At 46.0% G+C, this 16,471-nt stretch overlaps 1 protein-coding gene across 14 annotated transcripts in view; it reads left to right on the forward strand.

Annotated features, from left to right (window-relative positions):
- AFDN (afadin, adherens junction formation factor) overlaps positions 1 to 16,471 on the forward strand; it is a 139,438-nt gene that overhangs the window by 54,935 nt on the left and 68,032 nt on the right. For all 14 annotated transcript variants that reach the window (XM_070043509.1, XM_070043504.1, XM_070043506.1 and 11 more), the window contains exons 6-9: positions 302 to 459; positions 7,168 to 7,279; positions 8,423 to 8,590; positions 15,464 to 15,558. In XM_070043509.1, coding sequence (XP_069899610.1) covers positions 302 to 459; positions 7,168 to 7,279; positions 8,423 to 8,590; positions 15,464 to 15,558 — 533 coding nt within the window. The remainder of the gene's footprint in view (positions 1 to 301; positions 460 to 7,167; positions 7,280 to 8,422; positions 8,591 to 15,463; positions 15,559 to 16,471) is intronic.

Below are 16,471 nucleotides of genomic sequence, written 5' to 3' on the forward strand. Positions count from 1 at the left end.
GGAAGTGAGAAGGCAGTCAAAGCAAGAGCAGCACTTGGAAGAAACTCCGGGGTTTCTTCCCTTTCTGTCCTTTCCCCACAGTGGAAATCAGTTCGTCATTATAAAAACTGCACGGGCTTGAAGGGAGGACAGAAACAGCCTGGTCACACAGAATTACTCGCCCTGTCTAGCACAGGATCACTGGGTCGGCATGTCCCTGCCAGTGTGTGTCACCTACCAGGAAGTGGGGATAGAATTCGTATACAGATCTCTGGTATTGGGATAAAAGTTGTGATCAAAGATGTCACAATGTTTTTTGCAGGTGGAACATTGAGAATTTATGCAGATAGTTTAAAACCAAATATTCCCTACAAGACGATCCTGCTGTCTACCACAGATCCTGCAGACTTCGCTGTGGCTGAAGCTCTAGAGAAGTACGGTCTGGAGAAAGAAAATCCTAAGGATTATTGCATCGCCCGCGTGAGTACCTGCCACGTCGGTACTTCCCCATATTACACGTGCTAGAACTTTGCATTTAAATGGAAAGATATTCTTTAAATGAAGTTAAACTTAGGCTGAATTTCTCCACACTGTATCACTTAGAATCTGGTAAACCGAAACCACGTGTAAATGTATATAAGAAACAACATTCTCCTTTCCATTACAAAAGTAATCTGTGTTCCTGCTGTAGACTAAGAAAAGTATAAAAAGGCAAATGGAAGAAAGTCCTCTGTAGTTCTAATACCAAAGGATAAGCGCCATTAACATTTTGATGTATATCCTTCCAGTTTTTATTTTGCATATCTATAGGTGACAATTTTATTTTAGTAAAATCTGCTTTAATGATTTTTTTCTTAGGGTTTTTACTAAGATGTATCATAACGACCCAACTTTAAATAAATCTTGGTTTGCTGTTCATCATCAACCGACATTTGGCTGATAGGTTTAGTAGTCATCCGTAATTTCTTGGAGATAAAGGGTGTGTCTTTGACCCCAGTACTCAAGAAATACAGTGAAATTTTATGCCTCAGAGTTGAATTGGTGACGCTAAGTAAAATCAAGCAGATTTTCTCTTCTAAGACCAACTTTTTGGAAAATTACTAACCTTTAAGTCAATCACAAGTATGTAACAACTTCTTTATACCCATTACTTCTCTGTCAAAATCCCATTGGAAGTAGATTTTTTTAAGAAGATATCCTTCTTTCTCTCATCTTAGCAATTGATTATTAAATAATGGAAGTGTGCTTACTTGTTTTAGTTCTTGCCCTCGCCAAGATTATTGAGAAATAATTAAAGTACAAGGTATTACATGTATTTAAAGTTTATAACACCATCGGCTTGGGCCTGCAGCACAGTGAACGTTTCCTTCACCTTCAGGAGTTTCCTTGTGCCTCGTGGTATTTTTGTGTTTCATTGTATGGACATGTCACACTTTGTTCATCCATTCACCTGTTAGAATTTGCCTTGTTTCCAGTTTTCAGTTTTGGGCTCTTACAGTAAAACTGCTGTGAGCATACATGTGCAGGTCTTCTCACAGAAGTACTTTTTTTCTTGAGTAAATACTCAAGTGAACGGCTCCGTAGGAGGCATATGTGTAACTGTTAAAGAAACTCTTTCCCACCTGAGTATGCCATTTGCATCCCCACAGTCATATATGAGATGCCATTGCTCTGCCCCTCACCCATGCTTGGTTTGGTCAGTCATTTAAACTATTAGACATGCTGATGGGTGTAGTTGTATCTCATTGTGGAGGAAATTTGAGTTTCCCTGATTATCTGTATACATGTCAAGTCCTGTGTATGATACATGTACTGTGAATATTTTTTTCCCCGTCTGTGGCTTGGCTTTTCATTTTTAAGATGGTATCTTTCCGTGAGGAACAATTTATTATTTTGTTAAGTCCAGCTTGTTAACTTCTTAGTGCTCTGTACTTTCTGTATGAGAATTCGCTTCCTCCAAGGCTGCAGACACTTGTACCTATATTTTATTTTAGAAGTTTCATAGTTTTAGGTCTTACATTTGGGTCTGTGTGTTCCATTTCAAGGTGACATTTGTGTATGGTGTGAGATTAGGGTCGATGCTCATTTTCTTCTGTACAGATACAGAAAAAAAGACTTTATTTTCTCCCACTGAGTGCATTGGCACCTTGTTGAAAATCAGTTGGCCATATATGTTTGGTTCTATTTCTGGAATCTTCTGTTTCATTTGTATATCTTACATCTTTTCACCAACACCAAACTGTTTTGATTACTGTGGATTTATGGTGAGTCTTAAAATCATATAAAGTCCCAGTTTTGCTTTCTCCTTTTGCTTTTAAAAAATTGCTTTGGTTATTCTAGGTTATTTGCATTTACAAATAAATTTTAGAATCAACTTATCAATTTCGACATAAAACCTGCCGGAGTTGTGACTGGGTTTGCATTAACTCTGCACATGAATCCGAATGCTAACAGTGTTCAGTTTTCCAGGCTGTGGACAGAGTGAGTGGTCTTCTGTAAGCTCTCAGCAGTGGTTTCTAGTGTTGCTACAGAGAGAATTAAATAAAAGGCCTTGCTTGAGTTTTATGGCTTTTTTCTTTTTGCTGAAAAGCTGAGACTTTATATTCGGTTGGAAAAACCATTTGGTAGATGTGTAATTTTATGAATAAAGTTCAATTTTCATTTGAAAATAGATGAGAAAACAGATGTTTTGATTCCACTGAGATGACAATAAAGGATAAAGACCTGTGGGAGTGCACGAGAACAAAGAGAGTGAGCGAAGGGGCCAGCAGAGCAGTTGTAGATGAGAGTCTGAAGAAGCGGGTGGGTTGTATCTAAGTTGCTGGACCTGCAGAGGGGGCAGCCGAGGGGAAGCGCGCAGCTGCCTGTCTCCCAGCGCCTAGCGGACTCCGGCATGAGGGGCTCTGGCACGTTCTGAGGCAGCATTGAAAATTGGGCTGAAAACAAATTGGGTGGAAAGTTTTTATAAGCAGTAGTAGCCTCCAGCAGACTGCCTTCCCATCCAGCTACTGCGTCGTCTCTCCATCCGAAGGCCAGAGTAAAACCGCTGGGGGAGGAGGCCTTGGCTTTGGGGGTGACTGGCATAGCAGGGTCTTTACCACAAGCAGGAGGATGGAGGGGAAGGCTGTACCCAGAAGATTGAAGGATTCCTCCCAGAAGGCACTTTCTGGTCAGAGAAGAAAGATCTGTATGGAAACTGACCTTTGGACGTCTGGTCCAGCAGCCGTCCTCGCCGTTACCGTCAGCTTTCCTGTGACTCGTTGTCAGTGTGAGTGGACGGCCCAGACTCAGTAGACATTTGCAAATGCCTTTAAAATGAAAGACAGACCGACACAGACAGATCAGAGAATCTGGAGATCCAAGAGACAAAGCAGATGGAGCGTGGGAGAGCTAAGAGACTCGGCGGACGGTGCATCCGGAGCACAGTGAGGAGAAGCGTGCGGGGGCTCCTAGGGACTGAAAAGCCCAGGTAAATGAGGGGTGGGGGCAGAATGTCAGTGGAGGGATGAAAGAGCAAGTGGAGGAAATCTGCCGGAGGACAAAAAGAGAGGGGCTCCGGAATTTAGATTATCGGTGCAGAATATCTTAACATTTAGCCCAAGGAGGACCAGGTAGAAAAAGCAACAGGAAATGGAGAGATAGACGCTACCAAAGAAGCAATGCTAGACCATCTCCCAGGACTGAAGGATTTGAGTCTCTAGGTTGAAAAGGCCCACTAACTAATGGGACAGTTGCTTTGAAAAAGGCCCAAACCAGGGTGTAGTGAAAGTGCAGGAAACTAGAGAAAAAGAGAGGGTAATGATCGCAAAGAAGCAGGTTCAGGGCTTGTATAAAGGGTTGGGGGGCACAGTTGCAGCAGTCACTTCAGCAGTAGCCGTGGACTCTGGAATTCAGGGGAGCGGCACTTCCTGATGCAGAGGGAACCAACTTCTGGCCATACCCTCGGTCAGGCGCCGGGCGGCTGGAATAAAGACGTTTTAAGACACACACGGCAAAAATCTACCACCCACGCAGCCTCTCTCAGTAAGGTGCTGGAGGACATTCTCCAGCAAAATCGTGGTGTAGGCCAAGAAAGAGAAAAACAGGGTGTCGCAGAACGGGCTCCAGCACGGCAGGAGGGCGCCCCAGCGACGGGGACGGAGCGTCTGGGGGTCGCTGTGTAGCCGTCCTCTGCGGCACCTGTTTCAGAGTGGAGGTGATGTCTGAGGTGGAAAATATTCTTTAGAAGTACGGTGGTAAATATTAGTTTTAACGTCAAAATAAACAAATAGTCAGTAAATTCCTGAGTGTATTTCTGTAAAAACTTTTTTCCCGTGTTGTGTGTTATAGCAATAAACTAAATACTCATCGCTTAAGGAATACTTTGAATACCTTGTCATTATGCAACATTTTGAGTTAGACCAATACCAGTTGACTTAGACGTATTTACATTTTAAACAATACCCTATTTTTGGAAAAACAGTCGCCATACAATAAAACCAAACAACAAAATTCTGTGTGTATGTATACGTGAGCACCAAGAAAGGTACATGCATAGGAAGAATACACACCAGCTTAACTGCCTACATGAGGGGAGGGAGAGGAACAGGAGACTTTAAAATGTTACATGTGATCAAGCCATGCACCTTCTTATGTAAAAAAAAAAAAAGCATAATTATAGAAAGCATGATCAGGAAAATACACTTATTGTCTCACAGATTTTTTTTCCCCTCCTCCTTATGCTTTTCTGTGTTTGAGTTTTTTGCGTTGAGCCTGTGTTACGTAGAATCAGGAGGAAGGACAGCAGAGCTCATTTCACTGTGGGGTGGAGGAAGGTAGATGGATGCTCGTGAGTATTTGCTTTTTGCTGTGCCTTTTCTTTCTTTTGGTCTTATTAGAAAGAGACTGAAAACCCGCCTTACTTTGGGGAGGGAGGGGCTGGGAGGGCGAGGTTGGGAGGATAGGTCATCGGGATAATCACGCATTCTCTCCAAAGGGAAAGAACCTGAGATTCAGGCCACGCTGGGCGTTTTCCTCCTGCAGGTGAGTTTGAGACAGGGGGACCCTGTTGTCATGATGGCTTCGTTGCTTTCCTGCTTGGGAGAAATAGCAGGATGGAGCAAGCATTAGTGTATGTATGGAAAATATATTTACACCTAAAGAATAATTGTGTCCATGGATTAATGGTAGATTTTGATACACGTTCCTCATAGTTTTGGTTAATACCTGCTGTAAAAAGTGTTCTTAGGATAAAACCAGTAAGACAGCGGTGTAAATAGGGTCTGCATTGCTAAACAGAGGGCTGGCCCTTCTCCAGCTGGGTCCCTGTCAGGCTGTGAGCGCAAGGGCAGGAGCTTAGCTACCACTGCCGAACACTTGGGATTGCTGAAGCGCTTGCCAGGGCAGCGTTAACTTTTAAGTGTACATAAATCCATTAAATAATTCTCAGTTCCATAAAGGTGCATTTGATAGGCTGTGTGGTAGTGAACTTTATAACATTTTTTTCCTTTCTTTAATTTCTGCCATGTTTTTACTGATGAAAATCAGAAAGTGAAAGAACACCTTAACCAGGGCATGAAGTTATTGGGCTTTTACCGACGGTCCCTTTTGAGATCACTTGATGATTTCTTCTGAGGGTCGCCTAGTTTTGGTTTTTATTCCTCTCTGTTCTTGCGCATTTTCTTTCGCAAGCTTCAGGAGGATAAATTAGGAGTTGATTATTGTTTTAGCCTTGAGATGGAAGTCCTTTGTTTCCTTGCCGTCTCATCCATCCTGTAATATGTAGCCCTTTCATATTCATTCATTCATCTGTTATACCTATTCAGTGAATTAGTCAATGAACATGTAGGTTCCTCTTATTTGTTAGATACTGTGCTGGGATGCAAGAATAAGAGCTGCCTTCAAGAGGTTACAGTACAGGGAGACAGAGAGTCCGAGAAAGAAGTGCAGGCAAGGAGCTCGAAATTAGAACGGAGGTCAGAGCAGGCTCCCTGGAGGAGTTGTACTTGGGCTGGGAGGTGAGAGGGCACGCTAGCTAGACCCGAAAGCTGGGGACGGGCCTTTGAGGCACAAGGGATCGTGGAAGCATGAGGTTTCGTGGCCCAGTCGAGAATTCGGAGAAGTTCTGTGTGACTGGATCTATGAGGATACGTGACAAAGACTGCGACTTAAAGAGATGAGTGAGGGTCAGGTCCTGAAGCAGTGTGTGTTCCAAGCCCACTGTACTACATGTAATACAAGACGCTGTGAGGAAAGGTTGGTTACTTTAGCATAAGGGTGTGTTGTAATAAACTTGTCTTTTTGGGGTAATTTGCAGCAGTGCGGAGCAGAGTTTTACAGTTCTGTGGAAGTCTAACCCATCTGGTCTATGCACACGATGATCTAATTGGGAGTGAGGTCTGTTAGGGTGACGTTATTACAGGAACTCCAGGCTGAAAATAATTCTCAGGTGCCAGTGCCTGGCTTCTCCTGTTTTCTGTAACCGTGTTTCGGTTGGTGCGAGCGGTGGGGCAGAAGTCAGCGGGGGGTCGGAGACAGAGCCCTGCGGCCGCTGGTTCTGTTCTCTGAGTTACAGAGAGTTTTCTCGATTGAGAAAAGTCGTTTGCTGTAAAACATAGAATAAAGAGTAATCCAGTGTTACAGATTTTTGAGTGTGGTGAATGCAGTATCTTAAAGCATTTGTTGAATGAACGGCCCAGTAATAACGTCTAAATGATCTGATTAAAATTTAATCATAAAAACGAATTTTCTACAAGAAAAAGAAAGCTAATCTCTTGTGTGGTTATGTGATGGTTACACCCTAAAAGGTTACCTGTTAGATGAAACTCCACACTAAAACGTTTGGTTGTGAAAGCTGGGTCCTGCAGTCCCCTTTCCCGAAGGCACTACGCACAGGTTGACTGTCGCGTGCAGTCTTTCCAAAAGAGAGTTTGTCAGAAAGCAGACTCAGGCTAGTATGGGCCGGGGAGCCGGGCGCAGCGCAGAGAAGCAGGTGAAGGAAGACGGTCCGGCTGGCTGGCCAGGCTTTCAATTGGAAACTATTTTCCGTCACTTCTGTCAGTGTTTTTGAGAATTGTTCATTGTGTTTGACCAATTCAGTTCTATCTACAGTGACTTTTTTATTTCCTCAAAAACAATACATTCTTTCTTTTACATACCTGCTAATTCACTTTTCGGGTGCAGTCACAGCTCATTGTTCTTCCCTCCCAGGTGGTGCTTCCTCCTGGGGCCCAGCATTCTGATGAGAAAGCTGCTGAAGAAATCATCCTTGATGACGACGAGTGTCCTCTACAGATCTTCAGGGAGTGGCCGAATGACAGAGGTGAAGAGTAATCTTATTTGTCCAAGCCTTACCTCTGTGATGCGTACACTCCGACTTGAAACATTAGTCGTTTAACTTACTGGAAGGTGTAGGAAGGTGCGCGTGGCAGTCTTTCGAGGGCTGTGTGCTGTGCAGGTTTCTGTCCCCTTCTTGGACTTGCTGGGTGGTTCCTAGGGGGTCCCCGCATCCTGAGGGCCGCTCTCTGCTGGTGGGTCTAGTGGGAGACCTGGCACAGACCGTTTTGTGGCAGCAGGAGCACCGTGTCCTGAAGAAGCTGGACTTCAGCCCCGTGTCAGGACGTGGGAGGTGGGTGTCTGTCAGCAGCGGGATCCTTTCCCTGCCGACCAGATGGACTGGTGATGTTTGGACAGATTTGTTGTGATAGGGAAAATAGCCTTCAACCCTAAATACCGTCTAGTAATTTAGTCATTTCATATAATGAATCCAGACTTTTCACTATCGAAACGATTTCTCCTAATTACGTCAAAGCAGTGAGGGTTTAAAGGTATGTTTTTTATGAAATAGAGTTTTCTTGCTTTCAGATACACATCTTAAGCTACCTGTCGCTCTGTGGAGGGCCTTTGCATTAATAAAGACATAAAAACTGACTGCCAGTCACATTTGAGTGTAGACCGCGAGTTTTAAACATACACTTGCTTAGTACCTTTTCTCGACAGTATAAAGCGAAACTTTATTAAAGTCAGATTGCTTTGAATTCTGAGTTAACTCGGTTGAATTAAATAAGATCAGGTTAACTAAGAATGCATGTGTATTTGTGTGCGCATGTGCTGTTACATGTGTGTGTGAGTGTATTTATTGATCATAGGGTTCTTTACCAGTAGAAACATTCATTTATTCTGAAACTGGAGTGTTGTCTTTCATGCATGTGATATGCTTGGGAGGGGATTAATTTAAAATAATTTTTGGAAATTGCTTGCTAGAGTTTTCAAGAACATGTCAAGAGAGTAGTATTTCCTCTGTTGAGGGAAAGTGTAAATTGGGTAGAGCTTTTGCTTAATTATTCCCTGGGAGATGTTATTAAATTACATTTTCTTGATAAATCTTTGAACAGTTGATTGCCAGTCAGCTGGCCGTCTACACTCACTTGAGTCTGGTTGCTAATTTACAGTGTTACTGTTCTAGGGATTTTAGTCTTTCAGCTGAAGAGGAGGCCACCAGACTACATCCCAAAGAAAAGCCAGAAGCACATGGATGGGAAGCCGCTGCACGGGAAGGAGCGAGTTGATGGGTCTGGCTACGGCGCTGCACTCCCACCGGAGAAACTGCCCTACCTCGTAGAGCTGAGCCCAGGTGAGAGGTGTTACCAGTGTACATTCTCAGCTTTACATGTTGTTCTTTCTAATGAATGTTATTTTAATTGGTCTTTCTTTTGACTGACAACCTTTTTAAGATCATTTATTTAAAAAAGTGACCATCATAAGATGGTATTCATTAAAAAAACAAAAACCCTTAATTAAGGTTATAGGATATGTATATCTATATGTATATGCATTAAAATATGTATATGCATTAAAAATAAACTTCACCTGCACAGAAATAAATACTGAAAAACAAAATTTTAGTGAATATAGAGAATTTAAGAAGTTTAAATGATTTACTCCCTTTTAAATTTTTTTTCCAAAATAACCCTGTAAAATACTTAACTACTAAAAATGAGAAGCTGAAATGTAGTCCTCTTAGGACAGACGTCATGGAGGCAGGTGTGTGTGTATTTATCACACTGTTGCTTCATGTATGAACAGTGTCAAAAGAATATTTGTAAATTTAATTACACCTAAGAAGTCCACCTGTAAGAGGAGCGACATTTGCTTAGTTTTAAAATTATAATAGACTAAGTTTGTGTTCACGTTAGCCTTCTAAATATTTCGTTTGTTGAGCTCTCCTCTCTTAAGCTAAAGCTGTTTATGACTTAGCCATCAGGTAGAGAGATGCATTGACATTCTTAAGGAAATGTTTTATACGCGCGCGTCGTATGTAGTGTACGCATCTGTACGCATACTTAATGTATGTGTGACACGTCTGTTTACTGTTCAGCTGAACTGTATCATTTCTTATTTATTTGGTTAAAATGATGGTATGTGACCTTTATTGTAAAATGCTGTGAAGAACAGAGCATTGTCCCTCCCACCCAGAACTGCTTTTTAAATAGAGCTCAGTAAGTAATTATAGAAAAAGTGAGCTAAAAACAGACTGGTTATGTAGATAATCTGTGTTTCCTTGGGCGGCAATTATGTTTTTCTCCTTGATTCCTGAGTATTTATTTTTGTTTACAAGATTATAACTAATGATTAGATGTGGCACTTGTGGTCCAGGGGTCTCCATGGCACACAACTGGGTTGTGTTATATTGGTACAGGGAAAATGCTGTTGTTTTGACTGATACTCCATAATTAGTAGTCCGTGGCCGTGTGCTGCAGGTAGTGGTTTCTATGCTTAATTATGTTTGAAGGTTTTTTTAAATTGATGAGCTGTTTATGAGGAAGATGTGAGTGTTGCCTTGCCTCTCAGTTCTCCAGCTGCAAAGTTCATGAAACTTTGGTTTTCTCACAGTGGTTTGCAGACATGATTAGTGGTGAGGGTTTGGTGCTCAGTGGTCCGAGGCAGTGAACGGCGACTGGAAGACAGCCATCTGTTTTTGAACTTAGAAGTTTTTAGGATCATCTTTGGGCATTGGGTCTGCCATTCAGGATTTTGCATTACGTGCTAGAAGCTAATGATTGTTTTCTCCCAAACTGAAATTTTTGAAAATAGGAGTATTAACCCAGAGAGAGTGGATGAATAGCACCTGACGTAGGATGATTTTCAAATGAATAGTGGAAAGTTGACTTGGTGGGCAGCAGAGACAGGATGAGAATTCATCCATTTATTTCTTTGACAAGTACTTACTGGCTGCTTACTGTGTGTCAGACACTGTTGTGGACCTTGGAGATAGGAGCACACCAGCAAAGCGGATTAAGCCTGGCCGTGGGAACGTAGATTCTAGTGGGAATTGGCGTTCTGACTGCTTGCTTCAGAGAGAAATTTTTTGTCGGTGTAAGAAACTGATGGATCCGAGATAAACGCTAGCTGTGCCCTGCTGGTTGCCCAGTGCTGGCGGCAGCATCTACCAGACGCTTGTGAGAACACGGCTTCCCTCACGGCCCTCTGCCCCTTCAGCCAGCGTTTACCGGGCTGCTGCTTTAGGCCGCGCAGTAGGTACACAGGTGACTCAGGTGGCTTCCAGAGAGACTCGTGGTCCGAATAGCTGGGCAGCCGGGGCCCCCGTGAGTCTGACGCGCCCGAGCGCCTGGGCTGCCTGCTGGAGAGCTGCAGCGCTCCGCAGGTGCCTGAAGTTCAGCTCCGCGCAGCACTCGCAGGTGAGCAGGTGACGGTGGGGGGGATGGGGGAAGGCCCGGTTGCCGGCCGGGGTCTGTCTCACTCCAGAGCTGTTCTCTTCGCCAGGTCACGCTGTCTTCTTAAGGTGTCGCTGCTGACCGAGCCCAGTCAGCACGCGGAGTGAAATGGACTTAGTTTCCCTGTGTTCGTGGATGCTGACTTGTTACGAGCGACCGTTTCCCTGGACACGTTGTCAGCCAGGCACGTGTCCTCGGGGTTGGGCCGAGGTCCTGTAGGTGTCGTTGGAGGCTTTTGAGATGTGGGCGGGTGCTTCCACTGTCTTTTGGAGGGACGGGGGTAGAAGTCGTTTTCGTCCCTTGCTCTGGGTTGGGCTGTGCTCCGCAGGGAAGGAGTGGGGTGGGTCTCCCTGTCACGGACAGACAGCTGCTCCCCTGCTGCTCGGGGACTCCCTGTCAACTCAGTGTCCCCCTCAGCAATGTGCCCACGCCGCGCGGAGCATGGCTGCCGTGTCCTCCAGCCCAGGGCTGGGGCGGGACGTGCCTTTCCCCCTGGACAGTCGCCTCCCTGCAGCTCACCCTCTCCTTCTCTCCCCTGCATGCGTCTGCATGGCCTCTGTCCGCCGCTGCTGCCTTCACCCGGGTCCCGCGCGTGTGTGCGCGCCCCAGGGAGAAGGGGTCGCTTTGCCTGCTACGGCTGGCGCGCTTCCTGCTACTGTCTCATCTCGAGCACTAACAACCTCGCGGGCAGAACAGCGGTAACTGACCAGATGCTGGATGTGTTGGCTTTTCAATTAATATAAATAACTTTTCTTAAGAGTTTAAGGTACTTTCATTTTACCTCTATCTAGTTAACTCTTCCGTATCCAGGATTCATTTCATTTAATAGCAGCTTATTTTGCAGAAATGTCCGGTGTCTTTGTTCAGGCTAAGTTTTAAGTGGGAACTTGGACTGAAGGAGGGAGAGAGCTGCTTTCCTGTCCTTCGACCCTGTGCGCCCCCAGGAGGAAGAGGGGGAGACACGGGGGGGAGGAGGTGCGGATGGGGGTGGGGGAGGAGGACAGAAGGAGAAATGGGGGTGGTGGGTGGGGGAGGGAGCGCCGATCGGGGCCACGTGTCCGGTGACGCCAGGAGGCTGAGAAGGAAGAGGCCGCCACCCACTTAGTGCCGCTCGTGTCTGTATCGTTCTCGCGAGGCGCTCGCTGCCATCGTGAGCAGGTTTAGGGTGTCCTTGGCCTCGGCCTGCCCTCCTGCTTGAGATCATTTCTGGTTGGCGCAGCTGGACCTTCTTACTTGGAACTTGTTTCTCAGATTTTGTGCATTAGCATCTGTCACCTTAAATAGTACGTGGAAATACTTCCTTTGTCTGTTTTTATATTTCAAGTGTCATTTTTTACATGTCGATGTAACAATCAAAACTTTCTTGTATATAAAGTTGACTCAGCCTTTCGGCATCTTATCAGTTTGTTGAATTTTCTCCAACCTGATCATACAGGTTTTCATTGGATATTAACCAAACTTGGAGTTTTAGTTTTTTATTCTTTTAAAGAAAAATGGAAACAAGGGATATTTAGTACCTATTTTGATATAATACGTAAGTAGAGTCTAAGACAGGTTTCTGTTGTTATTTTATTCCTGAAAAGGATTCCTTAATGTTTTCACGTGTTGCTTACTTTCACACTGTAAAAGAATGGAGCAAACAGAGAGACAAATACGTTTCCTCTTTTACCTGGTATGTACCGAAAACAGTTTCTTCCCTGTTGTACTGGTTCGCTAAAACGTAAGCGAACGGAAGCTCTCTGGGGGCCAGGACATGAGCTTACTTTCTCACCGCAGACCTCTGGCGTCCGCGCGGCGCCTGGGACACGGAAGCGCTGGTCAGCACTCCTTAAACGCGTGAGTCCCCCGCCCTCTGTTTGCAAGCGGGCGGCCAAGAGACGCCCCAGGCCGTCGTCCACCCAGCTGCCCAGAGGCAGAAGCAGGCCTGGATGTGTAGACATGCTGTGCAGTGACACCAGAAGTGTCCTGAAAAACGTTCTCAGGCTTTGCTCAGAGTCATCTATTTTAAGTGCGTCCCAAACGTTGGACATTTGACTGGTTGTTGCATATTCCGTTTGGTAACCCCAAATGGTATTCTAACGCTTGTGCAAGCCAGGAGAAGGAAGAACATGAGTATCGGGAGGTGTAATTATATACGCACAAAATAGACTCTGAAGATTTGCTTCTGGGTGGGGCAGGACTAGGCAGGGGCCGGGTGGGGAAGGGTGTGGTTCACCGGGTCCTTTTTGTGCCTTTTGAATTTTGCACCATATGAACGTGGTACGTATCTTTAAGGCAAAAGTATGAAATATTTCTAAAAAGCATTTAAAGCCTCTGGAAGAAGCACTCGTCTGTGTGGTAGGGTTACTTCGGAAGATTTATCTCCGCCTTCAGAGGCGCTGCGGATCCATTGTAGCTCTCAAGTGAGGAGAGATGTGCTCCGGTACTTAAGCCAGAAATAGAGCATTTGTAGAATCCCTGTTGTGGAAGGGGATAAAATTTTAAGGTTTTTGTTTTAAGCCACAGTTTTACACGTTTGTTACTGCCTGTGAGGTGACTGTGCTCTTACTGAGGAGGGGCCTTGGATCTCCAAGAAGCTGTCAGTTACATTGTGAACGTTACTCGCCTCCGTTTCTGGGTTCTGCCCGAGGTCCCAGAACTCTGTTTTATCTGCCACGTGAGTGGCCACTGTTTAGGTTATTCAGGATATACCTGTAAAGGTATCTTTGTTTTCTATTATTACTGTGAAGCAGAAAGAAAGAAGGGATTGGGAAGGTTTATTTCTGATCCGTCTGTCGATAGATTTCTGTCACAGAGAAAGGAGAGACTGAGAACGTTTGTATCTCTCCCTTTCTTTCTATATTTCTAAATTTGTGGATGTACATGTTGATGCAGAAAAGTATATAATACCCATTTATTAGCTCACAAGGTACCCTTCAGAAGCATTCAAAATTCAGAAGGAAGCGAATGTGGATTTTTCTTTCACCCCTAAACAGACATATTTTTCATGTTCTTCTGTTTTTTAAACATTGTGATTGAAACAGTTGTTCTTGATCACTTCTTTGCTGCTTTTGCTGTCTTTATAATTCATTCGTATAATTCTGTGCGAGACCGTATCGCATTATTCTGTTCTCTGCATTTTTAGTTAATAACTCCTCACTGTTAATACGTTAACGCTTTATTGAGCGCACGCTGCACTGAGCACCAGGTGTGGAGAGATTGTTCTAAAGACCTAGCCGCCTGGGAGCTCGGGTGGGAGAGGTGAGGAAGCAGAGACCCTCACCGGACATGGCCAGTGGGCTTGAGACGAAGTGGCTCTCGGTGCGGTGGGTGCCGGAGAGGGTGCTTCTTGACAAGGACCGTCCTTAGGCTGCCTGTGGTGTTTACAGCCAGCAGAGTGGTAAGCATCCCTCAGGGATTTGGGCTCCGCAGGTCTAGAAGGGAACTGAGTCCTGTCCAGGGAAAGCCCCGCGTGACTCGGAGGCCCCGTTTTGGATCAGTGCTTGGAGTTGAAATAAAGTTGTTTAAACGAGGCTTCAGCTGCCAGCAGATCTGATGAGGATGAGCTGTGGAGCGACGCAGACCCGGGGCCCGGCGTTTAGTGCCTGTGAGACGTGTGTCTCTCGAATGCTGCTTCAGTCTCGCCTTACCTTCACCCAGATCCCAGAGATCGCTGCAGACCTGTGGTTAGCGTGTGACCTTGTGCACTCTCAAATGAGCAACCGTTCTGACAGCTTGCACACCCATGTTCCTGGCGTCTTTGGTCTGTGAGAGTTGAGACCACACTGCACTAAGATTTTAGCAGTCTGCACTCCGTGTACACTGCAGTGTTTACACTCCTGATCCTGGGGACTAGAGATCTTAACTGCAGCTCGGTGAGCGATTCTGAAGTCGCTGAGGCTCTGGGGCAGCGGGGCCTGCACAGCATGGGCACAGCGAGGCTGCTGCCGTCACGGCCCTGGGACCGTGTCCTGGCGCGTGAGTGCCGAGGCCCGTGTCCCCCGGTGCGATAGCGCTGAGATCAGAATGACCCTCTGTGTTAGGTGGGTTGGGTTGGCAGGTGAGGAGAGGAGGAGCCCATCCGGGGGTCAGTGGGCAGCGGCCGCGGCTCTTGTGGTCCCCCAAAGCCAGCCCGTCAGACAAAGTGATGGCAGGCAAGGGAAACATCTCAGCAGTTCCCGGAAGTATGAAATGACACAGAAGTAAAAAACCCAGGCTCTCCTTTTGTCCTTCACCCCAGCTCCACTCCGTGGAGGTGAGCACTTTTCACGGCAGTTCTTACTGGAGCTTCCTGCCAGGGGTGGCCGTCAGAATCACGTGGGGACACGCGCTGGGGCCTCATCTCTGGGGTCGGTCTGGTCCCGAAGGTCCGGGGTGAGCTGGGAGGTCATACTCCTTCCATCGGTAGCTCCGCTGTGCCTGGCGGTCTGTGAGGAGGTCTGGTCTGGAAGGAGCGTCTCCCTGTCTTCTTCAGAGTCAGACACAAGTCTAGGACCGTGTGGTGGGGAAACATTTTTTTCTGTGGTAAGAAAACGTCGGTATGAATGACGGTGTTAGTACCTTGAATTATATTTTAAACAGAAGCTGATGTGCGTATGTCTTACTTTGAATTTTGTGTATTCAGTTACTTAAGTTGCATGATATAAATTTGGGGAGTTCTTTGAACAGAAATCCTGAGAATTGAGAACAGTAGTGTTGCTTCAAAGGTAACCTGTTGTTTGCTTGTTTGTTTCAAATAACATGATGAGCACATTCGACTTGGCTAGTGAAGCCCTGTCCTTCTCTCGTCGCAGATGGTTCCGACTCCAGAGACAAGCCAAAGCTCTACCGCCTTCAGCTGAGTGTCACTGAGGTTGGGACAGAGAAGTTCGACGACGGCTCCATCCAGGTGCGTGTCCGGCTGCCGCTTTGCCGCTTCGGTGGGTCATAGGGCAGCGTGTGGGCCTGCCGCGCCGCGGGTGAGTGGAAGGGAGGGAAAGCCTTTGTACGTAATGGAAGCAGCTTGCTTGCTCTGGGTCACTTCTCTCTGCTTCATTGTGAACAGAGCAGAGTGTGAGTGTCTGTCCCACTCCCCCCCCCGACCTCCAGGGCTGTTGCTTTTCTCCAAAAGATGGTGATGGTTTTATAGGTTGTTTCAAGATTACAAGATTAAGGGGGATAACGTACGTGGAAGTGCCTGTCACTGGGTCACACACGCAGTAGGAGGCGTTCAGTGAAGTATAGTTAAAATGTTAGCTGAACCACAGTGCTCAGGCTGGATTAGAGGAGAGCTTAGCGTGCCTGTGCGTTGGGAAGGGCAGGGCTGCTCCCTTCCTGGGGCTTGGGCGTGGGCAGATGTCCCTTCTCTGTATTCTCACTTCTCAGTTGTGGCATGAGGGGCCCGATTACTAATGTCATTTTCAGTTCTAACCCCGTCCTCAGCACAGCAGTAAAACAGGTGAACAGGGATTTGTAGCCCTGATGATCTGTGTAGATTTACCCATTAATTGTCTTAATATTCAAGATGACCACGTTTTATTTTTTAATAAATTTGTTTGTTTATTTTTGGCTGCGTTGGGTCTTCTTTGCTGCGCGCGGGCTTTTCTCTAGTTGCGGTGAGCAGGGGCTACCCTTGTTGTGGTGCGCGGGCTTCTCAGTGCAGTAGCTTCTCTTGTTGCGGAGCACGGGCTCTAGGCGCATGGGCTTCAGTAGTTGTGGCACGCGGGCTCAGTATTTTGTGGCACATGGGCTCAGTAGTTGTGACTCGTGGGCTCTAGAACGCAGGCTCAGTAGTTGTGGCTCTCGGGCTTAGTTGCTCCACG

This window comes from Globicephala melas, chromosome 14, assembly GCF_963455315.2.
Source record: "Globicephala melas chromosome 14, mGloMel1.2, whole genome shotgun sequence".
Classification (NCBI taxonomy): Eukaryota; Metazoa; Chordata; class Mammalia; order Artiodactyla; family Delphinidae; genus Globicephala; species Globicephala melas.